The sequence below is a fragment of the Neofelis nebulosa genome, chromosome 4 (genome assembly GCF_028018385.1).
Source record: "Neofelis nebulosa isolate mNeoNeb1 chromosome 4, mNeoNeb1.pri, whole genome shotgun sequence".
NCBI classification, from domain to species: Eukaryota; Metazoa; Chordata; class Mammalia; order Carnivora; family Felidae; genus Neofelis; species Neofelis nebulosa.
In genome coordinates this window covers 144028872-144044827 of record NC_080785.1, presented here as the reverse complement: position 1 = coordinate 144044827, position 15956 = coordinate 144028872, and the positions used below count along the sequence as shown (strand labels likewise).

Here is a 15956-nt window from a genome sequence, read left to right as displayed (position 1 = left end):
GGTCATGATCTCAGATTTCATGAGATTGAGCCCCATGTTGGGCTTTGTACTGACAGCACAGAGCCTGCTTGAGATTCTCAGTCCCTCTCTCTGTCTGTGCCCTCCCTGCACGTGTGTGCTGTCTCTCCAAAGAAAGTAATAATAAACTTAAAAAAAAAAAAGATTGACTTACTAATTTTGTTGTTTCTTTAGACTCTTTTTAAAGAAATGTTTTTTGTTTGTTTTTTTAGAGAGAGAAGGAGAACATGAGCATGGGAGGGGCAGAGGGAAAGAGAGAGAATTCCAAGCAGGCTCTGCACTGAGTGCAGGGCCTGATCTCACAACCATGAGATCGTGACCTGAGCTGAAATCAGGTGTCGGACTCTTAAACGACTGAGCCACCCAGGTGCCTGTAGACTTTTTAAATCTAGAATAGCTTCCCTTAAAAAAATTTTTTTTATGTATAACATTGACTTCCTGAAGAGTGCAAAGCACTTGTCTTGTAACAAGATGTTCCATACACTCATTCCCTTTGAAAATAGCATTTCCCTACTTGGTGTCAGCTTAGTCTTAAGGTGACCAAGGGCCAGGGCAGTGGTGCTGTGTGCAGTTCTCAATCACACAGTGGTCAGGTTCTTATCTGTTTGTTTAGCATGATTTAGAACACCAGAGAGACCCTGATAGTTCTGGAACAAACCAACTTGCCTTTTGAGGTTCCTTTTGACATCGAGGTGGCACTGTGCAATCATTTGTGCATTTGTGTGTATAGGGACTGGGCACTTTGTTTGAAGCCCTTTCCGGATGTGCATTCACTTAAAGGTTGGCTTGTCTGTGCTTGGTTTTTTTTTTTTTTTTTTTTTTTTTTTTTTTTTGCTGTTTATGTATTTTAGAGACAGAGCACAAGTGGGGGAGGGGCAGAGAGAGCCAGAGACAGAATCTGAAGCAGACTGCAGGCTCTGAGCCATCAGCACAGAGCCTGATGTGGGGTTTGAACCCACGAACCATGAGATCATGACCTGAGCCGAAGTTGGACGCTCAACCAACTGAGCCACCCATAAGCCCCTGTCCATGCTTGTTTTAAAAGTGCTTTCCCTAAAGCATAACGAAGGGTGGTGGCTAGAATAAGGAATCTCTGATTTTCAAGGTTATGCTTCTTTAATAGCAAAAAAGCTTCAAACAGCAAAGTAAATCTCTTGTTGACAAAATTGGTCAAATGGATTGAATTTAATCAAGGCATAAAATGCTTGTTTGAGGTCACCTTATCACTGGCTGTCCAGTTTCCCCATTGTTAATGTGAAACGGTTTCCTTTCACGATGCTGTTTTCTAGAAAATGACTATTTGCTACAGTTCAGGAATGTAGCTAGTCATTGCCATTTCCTTCATCTGCTTTTTTTTTTTAAAGATTTTATTATTTAAAAAAATTACTTTTTAATGTTTATTTTTGACAGAGAGAGAGAGAGAGAAAGAGAGAGAGAGACAGAGCATGAGCGGGGGAGGGGCAGAGAGAGAGGGAGACACAGAATCCAAAGCAGGGTCCAGGCTCTGAGCCGTCAGCCCAGAGCCTGACGCGGGGCTCGAACTCACGGACTGCAAGATCATGACCTGAGCCAAAGTCGGGTGCTCAACTGACTGAGCCACCCAAGCACCCCTTAAGATTTTATTTTTAAGTAATCATCCGACAGGGAGCTCCAACTCACAACCCTGAGATCAAGAGTTGCATGTTCTACCTGTTGACCAGCCAGGTGCCCCTGATCTGCCTTTTAAAAATTTTATTTTATTATTTATTTATTTATTTTTTAAGGTTTATTTATTTCTCAGAGAGAGAGAGAGAGAGAGAGAGAGAGAGAGAGAGAGCGTGCACGCACAAGTAGGGGAGGGGCAGAGAAAGAGGGAGACACAGAATCTGAAGCAGGCTCCAGGCTCTGACCTGTCAGCACAGAGCTTGAACTGGTGAGCTGCGAGATTATGACCTGAGCCAAAGTCGGATGCTTAATCAACTGAGCCATCCAAGCACCCTGATCTGCCTTTTTTAACATTTTCTGTCCTTGTGGAGAAAACGCACCTTAAAAAAATATATATGTGTACACACATACATGTATGTATTCATAAGTATATATTTTTTGCATTTTTTTGTTGTGGTAAAAAATACATAAGATAACATTCCCTATGTTAACTGTTTTAAAATGTACCATTTAGTGACATTAAGTACATTCACCGTGTTGTACAACTGTCTCCTACCATCCATTTCCAGAATGTTTTTATCTTTCCAGACTGAAACTCTATACCTGTTAAACTATAGCTCCCCATTTCCCCCTCCCCCATCTCCTGGAAACCTCCATTCTCCCTTCTGTCTCTATGAATTTGCTGACTCTGGGTACCTCATGTAAGTGGAATCATAAAATATTTGTACTTTTGTGTCTGGCTTACTTCACTTAGTAAAATGTTTTCAGTGTTCACCCATGTCATGGCATGTGTTAGAATTTCATTCATTTTTAAAGCTCAATGTATATACCCCACGTATATACCACATGCTTTATCCATGCTTCCGACAACAGACATGTGAATTGCTTCCACCTTTAGCTACTGTGAATAATACGGCTGTGAACGTGCGTGTGCAAGTATCTGAATCCCCGCTTTCAGTTTTTGGGTGTATACCTAAAAGTGGAATTGGTGGATTGTACAAGAATTCTGTGTCTGTTTTTTCTCTTGTTATCAGTAGGAGGGCCAAGTGTCATTTTGGGCAACAGAGCCACACATCAGGCCACATGGGTAGAGCCTTAAGATTTTATCTTTGTCCTGTGGTGAGACCGAGGGCAGGGGCAGTTTTCTTTCTCTCTTGTGTGGCCACATTGCTTCATTTTTGCCTAGTGAACCAAAGTATAGAGAACACTTCATCTTCTAGTTTCTAAAAGGATTGAGAGTGTTTTTGTTTTGTTTTGTTTTTTAATTTTGTCTCTTGGACGTTGGCCAGATTGCAGTTACCAGCCGGTTGGCACTTGCAGATCTTACTCACTGAGACCCATTCACTGAAAGGATAGAGGGCTGGAGTGAGGCAAACTTACAGCCACAAACAGATCTTTGTGGTGGGCTTGCTTGCGGGGTTAGGTATGTTGAAAGCATGCATCCGTGAGCTAAGCGGAAACCTCTCTTGAAACCCATGTTCTGAGTAAAGCATTCACTGCAGAGCAAGCCTTAAGCGCCCTTGTGAGGAGTCTGGGGGAATGATTGTGTCCTTACAGTTAGCACAGCTGTGAGAGAGTTCACAGAGGCTGGGTGGGGTTCAGCCTCCTGACCAACCATAGTTATTAGCCAAGGTGGGCCAACCCAAGCCCAGCCTTGGGTAAGTAGCAGAGTAAATGATTTCTCAGGCTGTTGGAATCAGATGGACTAGGTATTTGTGCATATCTTAAGTGCGTATTTATGCATTAAGTGACCTGATCATTACATACATTCTAAGCGAAAGAAGAATGTAGAACATAAAAATTGAAAACCCTGCTTCCCAACTGCTAATCCCATTCTTTCCTTCAAAGTCCGAGGTATTTCTTTCCTGCCTTTTTTCTGTGCCGAAAAGAATTCCAACTATGTAGCTTCTTCAGTTTGCGTTTCTTTTCTTTTTTTTAAATTGTTTTGAAGCTTATTCATTTTTGAGAGACAGAGTGTGAGTCAGGGAGGGGCAGAGAGAGAGAGGGAGACACAGAATTCAAAGCAGGCTCCAGGCTCTGATCTGTGAGCACAGAGCCTGACAGGGGGCTCAAACTCACGAATGGTGAGATCATGACTGGAGCCAAAGTTGGACACTTAGCCAACTGAGCCACCAAAGCACCCCTTAAAATCATCGGAAGCCCAAAACATAATGAGCAATAGCAGTTGGTAGATCTTACAAATATCAAAAATATTGAACAGGCTGCCAGAACCCAAGGCAGAAAATAGCAAAGTGGAATGACTTTGGGGTTAATAAATACAATCTTTTTTTTAAAGGTATATAACTATTAGCAAATAGTTAGCAATATATGATAAGAATTATTCAGCATGATCAAGCAGAGTTTGTTCCAGGGATGCAAGGTTGGCACACTATTAGAAAATCAGTCAAAACAATCTACTACCAGGGCACCTGGGTGGCTCAGATGGTTAAGCATCTGACTCTTGATTTTAGCTCAGGTCATGATCTCATGGCTGGTGAGATCAAGCCCTGATTTGGGCTCTGCGCTGACATCACAGAGCCTGCTTGGGATTCTGTCTCTCCCTCTGTCTCCATCACTCCCTCTGTTCAAGCAAGTGCATGCACGCATGCTTTCTCCCTCTCTCTCTCAAAATAAATAAACATCAAATAAAAAACCTACTACCGTAACAGGCCATAAAGAAGGAAAATCACAGGGTCACATCAATTGATACAGAAAAAGCATTTGACAACATTCAACAGGAATCCATGATAAGAACTCAGAAAGGGGTGCCTGGGTGTCTCAGTTGAGTGTCTGACTCAGGTCATGATCTCAGCCGGGATCCAGCCCTGTCAGGCGCTGTGCCTTTCCATAAAAGGGAAAATATAATACGTTGGACTTCACCAAAATTAAGAACATAAAAAATGTCATGAAGTGTGGCCTGTGCCTTGAAGTCTTGGCATGGCACATGAAGATTGGACTGTGTTGTTGAAGCTTTCTTACAGTGAAGGCACACTCCTGGATGACTCCACTCTCTTGCAAGACAAGTGCCCTTAGCCTCCACCCTGCAGGCCACGTAGACACCATCTCAAACAGAACTCAAAATGCTGTGGAGACAATGATTGGACTTTACTTTTAAAAACTATTTATTTATTATTTAGATTATTTTATTTTATAATTTTATTTTATTATTTATTTCCTAGAGAAAGAGAGAGTGAGTGAACGAGGGCAGAGAGAGAAAGAGAGAGAGACAGAGAGAGAAGCCCATGCAGGCTCTGCACTGTTAGCACAGAGCCCGAAGTGGAGCTTGAGCTCACCCAAAGTGGGGCTTGAGCTCACTTGATGTGGGGCTTGTACTCATGAACTATCAAATTATGACCTGTTCCAAAGTCAGATACTTAACTGACTGAGCCACACAGGTGCCCCACTTTAAAAACTTTTTAGAACAATTTAAAACTTTTTGTAGTTAAGAGAACAAGAAGACAAACTTAAGGCCAGGAGAAAATATTTGGGAGCCACATATCCAACAAAGACCTAGTATCTAGAATAAAGAAGGAACTCTCAAAACTCAGTCGTAAAAAGAATCCAATTACGAAATGGGCGAAAGATGTGAACAGACATTTCACTGAAGGGTGTGTACAAATGGGAAAGAAGCACATGAAAAGATGGTCAGTATCATTGGCCATAAGAGAAATGCAAACTAAAACCATTACACATCTATCAAAGTGGCTAAAATAGAAAGTAATGATAATACCAGATGCTGGCAAAGATGCAGAGAAAGCAGATCTAGAGCACTCATCCATTGCTGGTGGGAATGTAAAATGGTGCAAGCACTCTAGAACACAGTGGGGGTAGTTTCTTAAAAAGAACTAAACTTGTAACTACCATACAACCCAGCAATTGCACTCCTTGGCATTTATCCCAGAGGAATGAAAGCCTATGTTCATATACAACCCTGTACACTAATGTTTATAGCAGCTTTATCAGCAATAGACAACTGGAAACAACCCAAATGTCCTTCAGTGGGTAGATGGTTAAACAAATGGTGGTACATTCATATCATGGAATATAAATCAGCAATAAAAGAACAAACTATTGATACAGGCACCAACCTGGATGAATCTACAGAAAATCATGCTTAGTAGAAAAATCCAACCCCAAAAGGTTACATGATGTGTGATTCCATTTATATAACATTCTAGAAATGATAAAATTATAGAGATAGAGAACAGATTAGTGGTTGTTAGGGTGGGAAGAGGGTGGGGTGGGAAGGGAGTGGGTATGGCGATGAGAGGGCAGCAACATGAAGGATCCCTGTGGGGATGGAAATGTTCTCTGTCTTGACTGTGTCAAGCTCAGGACTCTTGTGATACTGTAGTAGAATTTTGTATGATGTAACATTTGGGGAACTGGATAAAAGTTATTATTTCTTTCACCTGCAGGTGCGTATCTCAAATTATTTTGCTCAGTCATCTCAAAATAAATAGTTTATTTAAAAAATAATGATTGAATGCAATTTTTAAGCCTTTCAAGCAATACAGAATTGTCTTTAGTGAAAAATGAGCTCTTCTCCCATACCTCATTCCTCCTTCCCCCGTGTCATCTCCCTCAGGGCAAACCCCACTGGTAGTTACTATGTTCATTTTTCATAGTTGTAGAGACTTCTACTGAATTTCTCTCGATATTTCAGAATTGGATATCACTTAAATAACAGGGACAAAATTAGGGCTTTTGACCTGTTTGATAATCCTTGTCACAGATGTTCTCATATGGTAGCTACAGGCTTGGGTCCCATCTCTCAGTTCCCGCAGAAGGAACAGAACAAGGGAACACTGTGGGTGATGGCCTATGTCAAGGCCCCCACCTAACTTGTAATGTGCTTCTGTAAACCTGACAGGAATCGAGCCTACTGGAAACATGGTAAAGCAGCCAGCCAAGTTCACTGTGGACACCATCAGTGCCGGGCAAGGAGACGTGATGGTGTTTGTTGAGGACCCAGAAGGGAACAAAGAGGAGGTATGTTGGAAGATGCTGCCACTCCATGGAACCTTTGGGGCTGTGACAGGGCCAGGGACTGTGCGTTCATTTTCTAAGAGGATCCTGTGGCTTAGAGCAGTCAGAGTAATTGTCCCAGGACTATGCCTTGAAACGTAATAGAAATCAATACCCAAGGACACAGTGTTTAATAAAATAAGGGATACTTTGGATTTAGCAAAGGCCTTGTAAATTGAAGTTTCAGATGCTCAAGACCAGAATAACAACAATACTGATGCAGTACAATACAGCCACATACTGTTGCTTTACTCTCTTCCGAGACTGACTATCCTTGGTTCCTACCTCAGGGCCTTTGCCCATACTGTTCCTTCTATTTATCTTCGTAACACTGGATTTTATTCCTGGTGCTTAGCACCATCTGAAATTCTACACTTCCTGGTATATTGTCTGTTTCTCCCACTGACGCAGGGACTGTGCCCGATTTATTTTTGGTATCTGACACTAGGCCTGGCATTTCATAAACTCTGTTTTTCTTTTTTTAATGTTTATTTATTTTTAAGAGAGAGAGACCAAGAGAAAGACAGACACAGAGTGTGGGTAGGGGAAGGTCAGAGAGAGAGGGAGACAGAATCTAAAGCAGGCTCCAGGCTCCAAGCTGTCAGCACAGAGCCTGATGCGAAGCTTGAGCCCACAAACCAGGAGACCATGCCCTGAGCCAAAGTTGTATGCTTAACCAGATGAGCCACCCAGGCGCCCCCATAAACTCTTAATAATTACTGGACCAATAAAGGTTTAAGTTACTCGCTTTATGGTCCCTCTCATCTAGTGAGTTCCAGCCCTGAGACAGTGGAGAGTTAGGACTTGGGTATACATTTGTGCTACATGACCTCGTTTCTGTGACTTTAGGCTGCTTCTTTCCTGGGGCATCCTTTAGAAGTGATGGTGCAGGAAATTGCCAGGACAGGGTCTTCACCTGGCACCTTGTGGCAGGGCCTTGGCTGGCATAGCATACTTTTACTGACACCCATCGCCTTCTCTAACTATTGCTCATTTTCTGTCCTAGGCACAAGTGACTCCAGACAGTGACAAGAACAAGACATACTCTGTGGAGTATCTGCCCAAGGTCACCGGGCTGCACAAAGTAAGATGAGGTGTTCTGGCTGTTGCTTTGACTGCTCTTCTGGGCTTGTTTCAATATGTGTCTCTTAGGAAGGTTAAATTCTACTAGGTTCTTTGCAATGTCTTAAGATTTTTTAAACTCCATCTGGGTGACAAGTGGTTGTAGCTGCATGCCTGGAGTATAGATGCTAAGCTGTGGGTTCTTTATCTTTAATGCTTCCTTAAGTACTCCTCTTTGGGGTGCTCCAGAACATCTATAAGTATTGGGGCCTAAGTGTGGAGAAGGCCAGTTGAATGTAGTCAAAGCCAGTGTCCCAGTCATGCACCTGGAAAAATGCTGGGGGTCTGGTCCCCAGGTTCTTCGTCTCAGCAACATTTTGAATTCTATTTGAGTGGGTGTCTGGTTGGCCTATAGGACAGGAGCCAAGGGAGCCTTGCAAGAGAGTAGGGTGACCCAAGAGTGTGCCTTTCCTTGAAAGAAAGCCTTCAACAGCACACATGGGCCTATCCCTGTGTACCATGGTAATATTTGAGACCTGGACCATACTTACTACCTTGGTTGTTAGTGAATTCACCTAGAATCATGGCTATAGATTTTTCTTACACCTTTAGGATATCACAAATTTAGGAGAAAAAAAATCTTGAAGGGAGCATTTATGATGTAATTAATTCTGTCAATTCATATGAAACCCAACTCCATGCCCCTTCAAATTTAAAAGATGAGAGCTCCAACTCAAATTTTATTTTATTTTTTATTTTTACTTTTTAAATTTTGTTTTTAATGTTTATTTATTTTTGAGAGAAGAGAGAGAGACACAGAGCATGAGCAGGGAGGGGCAGAGAGAAAGGAGACACAGAATCTGAAGCAGGCTTCAGGCTCTGAGCTGTCAGCACAGAGCCTGATTCGGGGCTCGAACCCATGAGCTGTGAGATCATGACCTGAGCTGAAGTCGGACACCCAACTGACTGAACCACCCAGGCGCCCCCAACTCAAATTTTAAATGAAAATCTATACTGTATCTCAAATTTATGTATCTGAGAGTGATTTTTGGTCCCATGAAAAATATTTTGACTCTGGGTTTGAAATCCTGGAACTATACCTTGTACCACTAGGGGGGTCAGTGGCCCCTTCTGCAGCTGCCTTCAAAGGTCCCATGTCTACAGATTCAAGTATAAGTATTTGTTCATATCCTATTATATTGGCTAGCCATAACTGATGTAAGCATTTTTAGTTTGCTGAAAGCATGATGTCCTAGGCCCAGCCTTGTGGCCGATGGAGCCAGGTGGGAGTCCCATTCAAGTTGCTTAACCAGGGCCTCTGGTTCCAGCCACCTTTGTATGTATAGTTAGGAGGATGGAAGAGAAGATTGTTAATGCATGTGGCTTCATATGGTGGTCTCCCTGGGCAGGGAGAAGTGACTATATCTCATCTATCTGTCACCCGCAGGTTACAGTCCTCTTTGCAGGACAGCACATCTCCAAGAGCCCATTTGAAGTGAATGTTGACAAGGCACAGGGAGATGCCAGTAAAGTCACTGCCAAAGGCCCAGGCTTGGAAACTGCTGGAAACATCGCCAATAAGCCCACGTACTTTGACATCTACACAGCAGGTATTGTGGACCAGGCTTTCTTCTGGAGTCTGAGATGATTCTCAGGAGCCCCAAAGGTTTGGGATGCCTGACCTTTTGTCTTTTCAAACAACCAACAACAAAAGTGCCTTTTTCCAAGTGTGTTGGTTATGTTTATAGATTTTCCTAAAAAATTTTTTTTACATTTATTTATTTTTGAGAGACAGAGAGTGAGCAGAGGAGGGGCAGAGAGGGAGGGAGACACAGAATCTGAAGAAGGCTCCAGGCTCTGAGCAAGCTGTCCGCACAGGGCCCAATGTGGGGCTCGAATTCATGAACTGTGAGATCATGACCTGAGCTGAAGTCGGACACTCAACCGACTGAGCCACCCAGGTGCCCCATGTATTTATAGATTTTTCTAAAACAGCTTTTCTTCTTTAAGATCTTACACTCAAGCTTGACTTTAGTTATTAATTATCAGGTAACTTCTGCACACATTTCTGACTTGAATAACCGTTGCAAAGAAACTAAGTTTTGAGAATCATCTGCTAGACCAAATTCTATGCAAGGCCAGTGTGGGGGCTGATGGGGAGGAATAAGGATAAGGTGGGGAGGATAAGACACGATTCTTGGAACATCACTTTCTTTTCAGTGTAGAAAACTTAGAAAATATGGAATGGGAGAAAAGGAAAGTTTATGACCCTCCTCCCCCAACCAGAAAACAGTTGTTTGCATCTTGGCGTGGACTTTGACCTTCAGAGTACCTGTCTCCTTCGGTCTCCATCTTGTACCTGAGCTCATCCACAGTGAGTGTTCTGACGAGGTGACCTGGGGTCACAGAATGCTTGTTCTCTCCTAGGTGCCGGTGTGGGTGACATTGGTGTTGAAGTGGAGGATCCCCAGGGGAAGAACACTGTGGAATTACTGGTGGAAGACAAAGGAAACCAGGTGTATAGATGTGTGTACAAACCAGTACAGCCTGGCCCCCACGTGGTCAAGGTCTCCTTTGCTGGGGACACCATTCCCAAGAGTCCCTTCGTTGTACAGGTTGGGGAAGGTGAGTGTTGGGGTGGCCAAATATATCTGCTTCTGGCATTGAGGCTGATAGTGTGCACAGCTGGGCTCTGAGGCCAGGGGTGTAGTGGGGGCCACACTGGACTCGCACCTGTCCCCTTTCTGCCAGGTCCCCTTTGGTGGGAAGTGGCTTGCTTTTGTCCTCAAGATATTAATATGAACATCTTATTGTGAGCTGTGCGCTGACCTAAGTGCTTCACTTGTATTAACGCATTCAGTCCTCCCCAAAACACTCGTGTCGGAGGGTCGTCACTGAGAGATGCAGGACTGAGGCCATTTGGGCAGTTGGTGTCTGTGGCTGAGGTTAGCACCTGTGGCACTGCTGGTGCCCTGTGGCCTCCACTGCTTGGCCTTTACTGGCCGTCAGGCACTTAGCATGACTGCATCTAATCATCACACCAACCAGTGTGTTTCAGGTGCTAAAATTATCTCCAGTTTTCAGGTGGAGACACTGAGGTTTGGATAACATAAAGTATCAGTGAGTACGGACTAGGCATCAGTAGAAGTAGAACTCAGGTTTCTTTTGACCCCTTACCCATGCTGCTAAACCCCTTCTGCAGCCAGGGCATGCTTTTTTCTCTAACGTCAGATCCCTTTCCTTCTGACTTTGTTGTTCTTTTGTTTTGTTTTCCAACTCTGTTGCCTTTTCTAACCAATACTTGCCTTTCCCTGTTCTGTCCTCTGCATCTGCATCCATAGAACTGGCTTCTTCTCTGAATCCTACCTCTGGGTCAGCCTGGACCCCGAAGCTGTTGGCTTCCTAACTGAGAGCACTGGGCCAGAGGCATCTTGCTGGGTAAGGGCTGGTCGAATGGGACTTCCATGCCAGTTCCCTGTGCTACCTGCACACGTTAGCTGGGCCTGTGCTGTTTGTGACCTCAAGACGTGACAGTGTTGGGGTCACTGTTACTTGTCTAGCTGGACCCCAAACCTGCTCTCTAGGTACATTGAAACATGTCTAAGACATCTCAAAATGGTGGAGGACCTGGTGGTTTCTTTCAAACTCTTTAGCTCCATTTAGTGTTTATATGAACTGAGCAGTTACCCTTTTGATGTTGAGACTATTACCCGCGTTCAGAATTTCCATGAGTGTTTGGTTGTTTTTTTTTGTTTTTTTTTTTAATTTTTTTTTTTTTTTTTTATTTTTGGGACAGAGAGAGACAGTGCATGAACAGGGGAGGGGCAGAGAGAGAGGGAGACACAGAATCGGAAACAGGCTCCAGGCTCCGAGCCATCAGCCCAGAGCCTGACGCGGGGCTCGAACTCACGGACCGCGAGATCGTGACCTGGCTGAAGTCGGACGCTTAACCGACTGCGCCACCCAGGCGCCCCTTGGTTGTTTTTTTTAAGACACATAAAAACCCTCCGGGGGAAGTCCTGTCATCCTGTTGTGACTTATTTCTGGTATGACCGACTTTTCTCCTTTTGACAAAGGAAAAAAAAAAACAAGACTGACATATTCATAAATAAAAGTCTCTTTGACATATGCAGGAAAGAATTTTTAACAGCTTTCCTGTTCTAATATTGTTTTCTGATTCCCTCTCACTTGTGGACTACATTTTTCACCTTGCATATCCATCCATCACTTGTACTATTTAGTATTTAATTGATAGAGTTTTTCTTTTGATGTACTCACCTTTCCACTACTTAACTGATTTCATATAAAAAAAGAATCTTCATCCCATTTTTACAATGGAAAACCAGTGTCACTTGCCATAAAGTGTGGCCATAAAACTTATGTTCATCCATAAACCAGCTAAAATAATCTCCAACTCCTAGGATATGGGTATATCTTTTCGGGAAGCAGTTGTTTGCCAAATAGCCAGCTGAGAACATTGCAAGGTGGAGGCGCCAGAGGAGGAATTCTCTTCCTTCTATGCAGTAAAGAGTTTCATCCTCTGGAGTCTATGATCTCACTTCTAGCATATAGAGAACTACCAAATGTGCAGTGTCAGATTTGGAAAGGAAAAGCTACTTAATAAACAACAATGGACATTTTGCCCATTGCTTTCTCTTTTCTATACATAAAAGGGTTGCCCAAGTTGGCAAAGAATTCCTAGGGTACAAGGATGCATTTTATCAACCATGGGACAGTAGTTTTGTGGGCCTGTCATGTAACAAGTACCAGAAACTACCTTGGTCCTTAATTTTTAGACATCTGACTTCAGGTTTTTTAAACTAGATCCAGAAATCAAATGGAGAGTGGCGTTTACTGCTAATTGTTGCATTTATAGCCACCCACATTCTGATTACCTGGTGACAGCACTAAAATATTTGTCTGCCATGGCCAGGGTGGGGTTGAATGGGTCTCTTTTTGAGTTGTCCTCTGGCTCTTCATGCGGAAGACGATCACATTTTGACTTTTAGAAATGGCTGATCTGAAGTTGGGAACGTGGTCAGATGTTTTCAAGTGCTACATTTTTCAAATAGACTTGAAAAAGTTTGGTCTTCCCAATTACTGGGCCCTTGAGTATGGCAATGAGATTTAACTCTCCTACACTACCGAGAGGATAAATGCCAGGATTCAGCGGGTTCCAGGAGCTCAGCAAATGCATGCTGTGCTTCTTCTTCTTTCTGTGCCAAAGTAACTGCCCCCCCCCCCCCGCCCCCACGCCCCTACCGTCCCTCTGCGGTGTGGCTGGACAAAGTTATGTTGTGTCCTTATTTGCTAGCCTGGTGTGTTCCCTGAACGGGACCCTTGGCCTCAGGCAACTGCTGCAGGGGCTCTGTGCAGAGCAAACATTTTCTTGGCGGGTGGCTCCAAGTTACCTTGGCTTGCTCAACTCTAGCGAATGAAAGGTTGAATTGATGTCAAAACTGTGTTTGCAGCCTGTAGTCCAAACGCCTGCCGGGCCAGTGGCCGAGGCCTGCAGCCCAAAGGCATCCGCATCCGGGAGACTGCAGACTTCAAGGTTGATACCAAAGCTGCTGGAAGCGGAGAACTCGGTGTGACTGTGAAGGGTCCTAGTAAGTGCTGCTTTGTTTCTTCATCTCAGGTGTGACTTTGGCTGGCTTTGCAGCCATAGCATATGGATTTCATCCCACAGCCGGTTTTGATTGATCCCAGAGAGCTATGTCAAAGAGTTGAGGCAATCTGGGCTCCATGGGGATCAGTTGATTAGTTACGTCTACCCTGGATACAGGTGGGAACAGTGGTAGCTTGACCGCCTCACATATTAAGGCTTCTGGGAAAAGAAAAAGCAGTGATGCAAGAGAGTTTGAGAAGTGCTCTCCTTGGAATGACAACCTGAAGTGGCTTATTTTTTATTTGAGGAAACCTAGGCTCAAGAGAAAGGGTCTTGCCCAAGGTCACACAGCTCATAAGCATCTGGGCTGGAATTCAAGCGCAGTCTCTAAAGCCAGTAATTTCCCCACTACAGGTTACATTTTATAGATGATGAAATTATGCCAAGTACCTAATTACTATGATCAGTGCTTATAGAAGGAGAATAAAATTCCCCTAAGATTAAGTTTTCTTTGTAGATAACTGCTGTTCATGGAGGGGTGGGTTGCACTCTGCAACTCATTCTTCCTCCCTTTTTGGGGAGGGAGACCGCAGACACAAGGTCAGGTGTCTGCTCTGCCTGTGTTTTCCCCTGCCGCAGATAAGCAGCTCTCCATTGCTGGCTGCAGGTGTAGCAGCCCTCAGTGGGAATGTGAACTTCCTATGCCAAGGTTTCTCCCACCCTCTGTGTTCCCAACAGGCTGGGGCAGGAGTGTTCTGAGCTCCAGGAGGTTAATATTTGATCTCAGAGCACAAAGCTGTGAGGAGGGCTGTGCTCTAAGGGTGGCCAAGGTTCTAGACTGCCCAGACCTGGAGCCAACCTACTCTGGGGCTGCCCTCCTTGCTGGCTTGTTGCTACAGGAGCCAAGGAGGCATTTTCTCTGACCTTGGATTCTCGCTTGACTAAGTGGCTTTCCCAGCCAAACCTCAGGGCTCAACATAAAACAAGTTCCTACCTGATGGCTCAGTCTGGAGTTTGTGGTGCAGCATCTAAAACCTGTCCTCTTGTGGAGAGCATACAGGAACTTTCTCACTTTTGTCATCCAGCTTTGAAAAAAGATGTGCGAGGGCAGTAATTTATGCCAGAAATTCATGCCAAATACTCCTAAGGGTTCTGTCCCTCCTCAGTTTTGTGAGAGGCTAAGACAGCTACTAGCTATGATCGTTAAGGAAAATTGAGATAGGACTAGATTTGTCTGAATATAGTCCCAGGAGGTCCAGGACCTTGTGGCCTTCTTTTAGCTCAGCGAGCCTACTAATGCCGTTTAGCTGGGAAATCTTCCTTTTCCCCACACTTTGAGGCAGAAATGGATCTATTTTTAGGCTTGGATTAATCTCCTAGGTTTTGAGGGTCTCACACTCTGAGGCAGCCCACTTCGTTTCCCTCTGTGGCTTATGTCTTGTAGATATTGCTGTCTTTCTGCTCTCGTCTTTTTGATGCTTGTTCTGAGCCTGGAATTGCATTGGAAAGATGGTGTGCTTTCTTCCCACAGAGGGTCTGGAGGAGCTGGTGAAACAGAAAGGCTTTCTGGATGGAGTCTATGCATTTGAGTATTACCCCAGCACCCCGGGGAAATACAGCATTGCCATCACGTGGGGGGGACACCACATTCCAAAGAGGTGAGTCTCCAGCCGGAGTTGCGTCTTCTCTGGAGGCGTGCTCAGTCCAGGGAAAGAGATCTGCTTTGTTGAAAACTTTTTTTTTTTCCTCATAGCAGCACACAGACATTTGGCCTGTTCTCAAAAACAGCAGAAAGTCACTGTGGTTTCGGCTGCCTTGCTTTAAATCAAATGCTGGTGGTTTGGGGCTGGTGGAGGGCAGGGGGTGGGGGAAGCAGGGAAGTCAGAAGGAGCAGTAATAGAGAGCAAATGGGCTGTGTGTCTATATACCCTTATATAAACTAAGATTCTCTTTCTTTCAATGTGTGCCTCTGTTCAGGAATGCCATGGGGGTAAAGTCTGCCATGGTTTACATTAAAATTCTCTACGTGAGTGCAGTCAGGAGCCAAGGGACGCAGACTCCAGCTTTGTCTTGTGGGCATCACAATTACCCTCCCCTGTTCATGTGTTTTCCAGCTTTCCTGGGGGCAACTTTAAACTCTGAATAAATTCCATTTACCTTAAGAAATATCTGGGCATTACAGGGTTCTGAGAATCTAAGCAAACTTTTTTTTTAAGTTTATTTATTTATGCAATTGCTACCCCCAGCATGGGGCTCAAATGAGCCCCGTGTTCTACTGACTGAGCCAGCCAGGCACCTCTCTAAGCAAACTTTCTTTTTTTTTACTCTCCCATATCAAAGTTAAAGCGTATTCATTCATGTAGGAGATAAAGCCTATTCAACCTAGTTTTCTTCTTATAAGCAGGATCTAGAGAAGTATGCTGTCTCTTACCATCCAGAGCTCACAGTCTGGTGAGGTCTACATTCAAGGGTGAATGATCAGAAGGATATTGCAAGGCAGTGTGTCTTGAGTGCCCACCCAGTGGCCACCTGAGTGCCCCGAGGCAGCCACAGTCCTTTATATTGTTGACATAACAATGACCGTGGGGGCACCTGT

General features: G+C 44.1%; 1 protein-coding gene and 1 long non-coding RNA gene across 7 annotated transcripts in view; one reads left to right on the top strand and one right to left on the bottom strand.

Moving 5' to 3' along the window:
• Window positions 1-15956, top strand: part of FLNB (filamin B) — a 143464-nt gene that overhangs the window by 64306 nt on the left and 63202 nt on the right. For all 6 annotated transcript variants that reach the window (XM_058726415.1, XM_058726414.1, XM_058726413.1 and 3 more), the window contains exons 5-10: window positions 6536-6654; window positions 7697-7774; window positions 9200-9362; window positions 10180-10377; window positions 13224-13361; window positions 14892-15018. In XM_058726415.1, coding sequence (XP_058582398.1) covers window positions 6536-6654; window positions 7697-7774; window positions 9200-9362; window positions 10180-10377; window positions 13224-13361; window positions 14892-15018 — 823 coding nt within the window. The remainder of the gene's footprint in view (window positions 1-6535; window positions 6655-7696; window positions 7775-9199; window positions 9363-10179; window positions 10378-13223; window positions 13362-14891; window positions 15019-15956) is intronic.
• LOC131509997 (uncharacterized) lies at window positions 9947-15900 on the bottom strand. Its single transcript, XR_009260847.1, has 2 exons — window positions 15792-15900; window positions 9947-10244 (listed from the first exon to the last, which is right to left on the bottom strand). It is a non-coding gene; the product is annotated as an uncharacterized LOC131509997 (long non-coding RNA).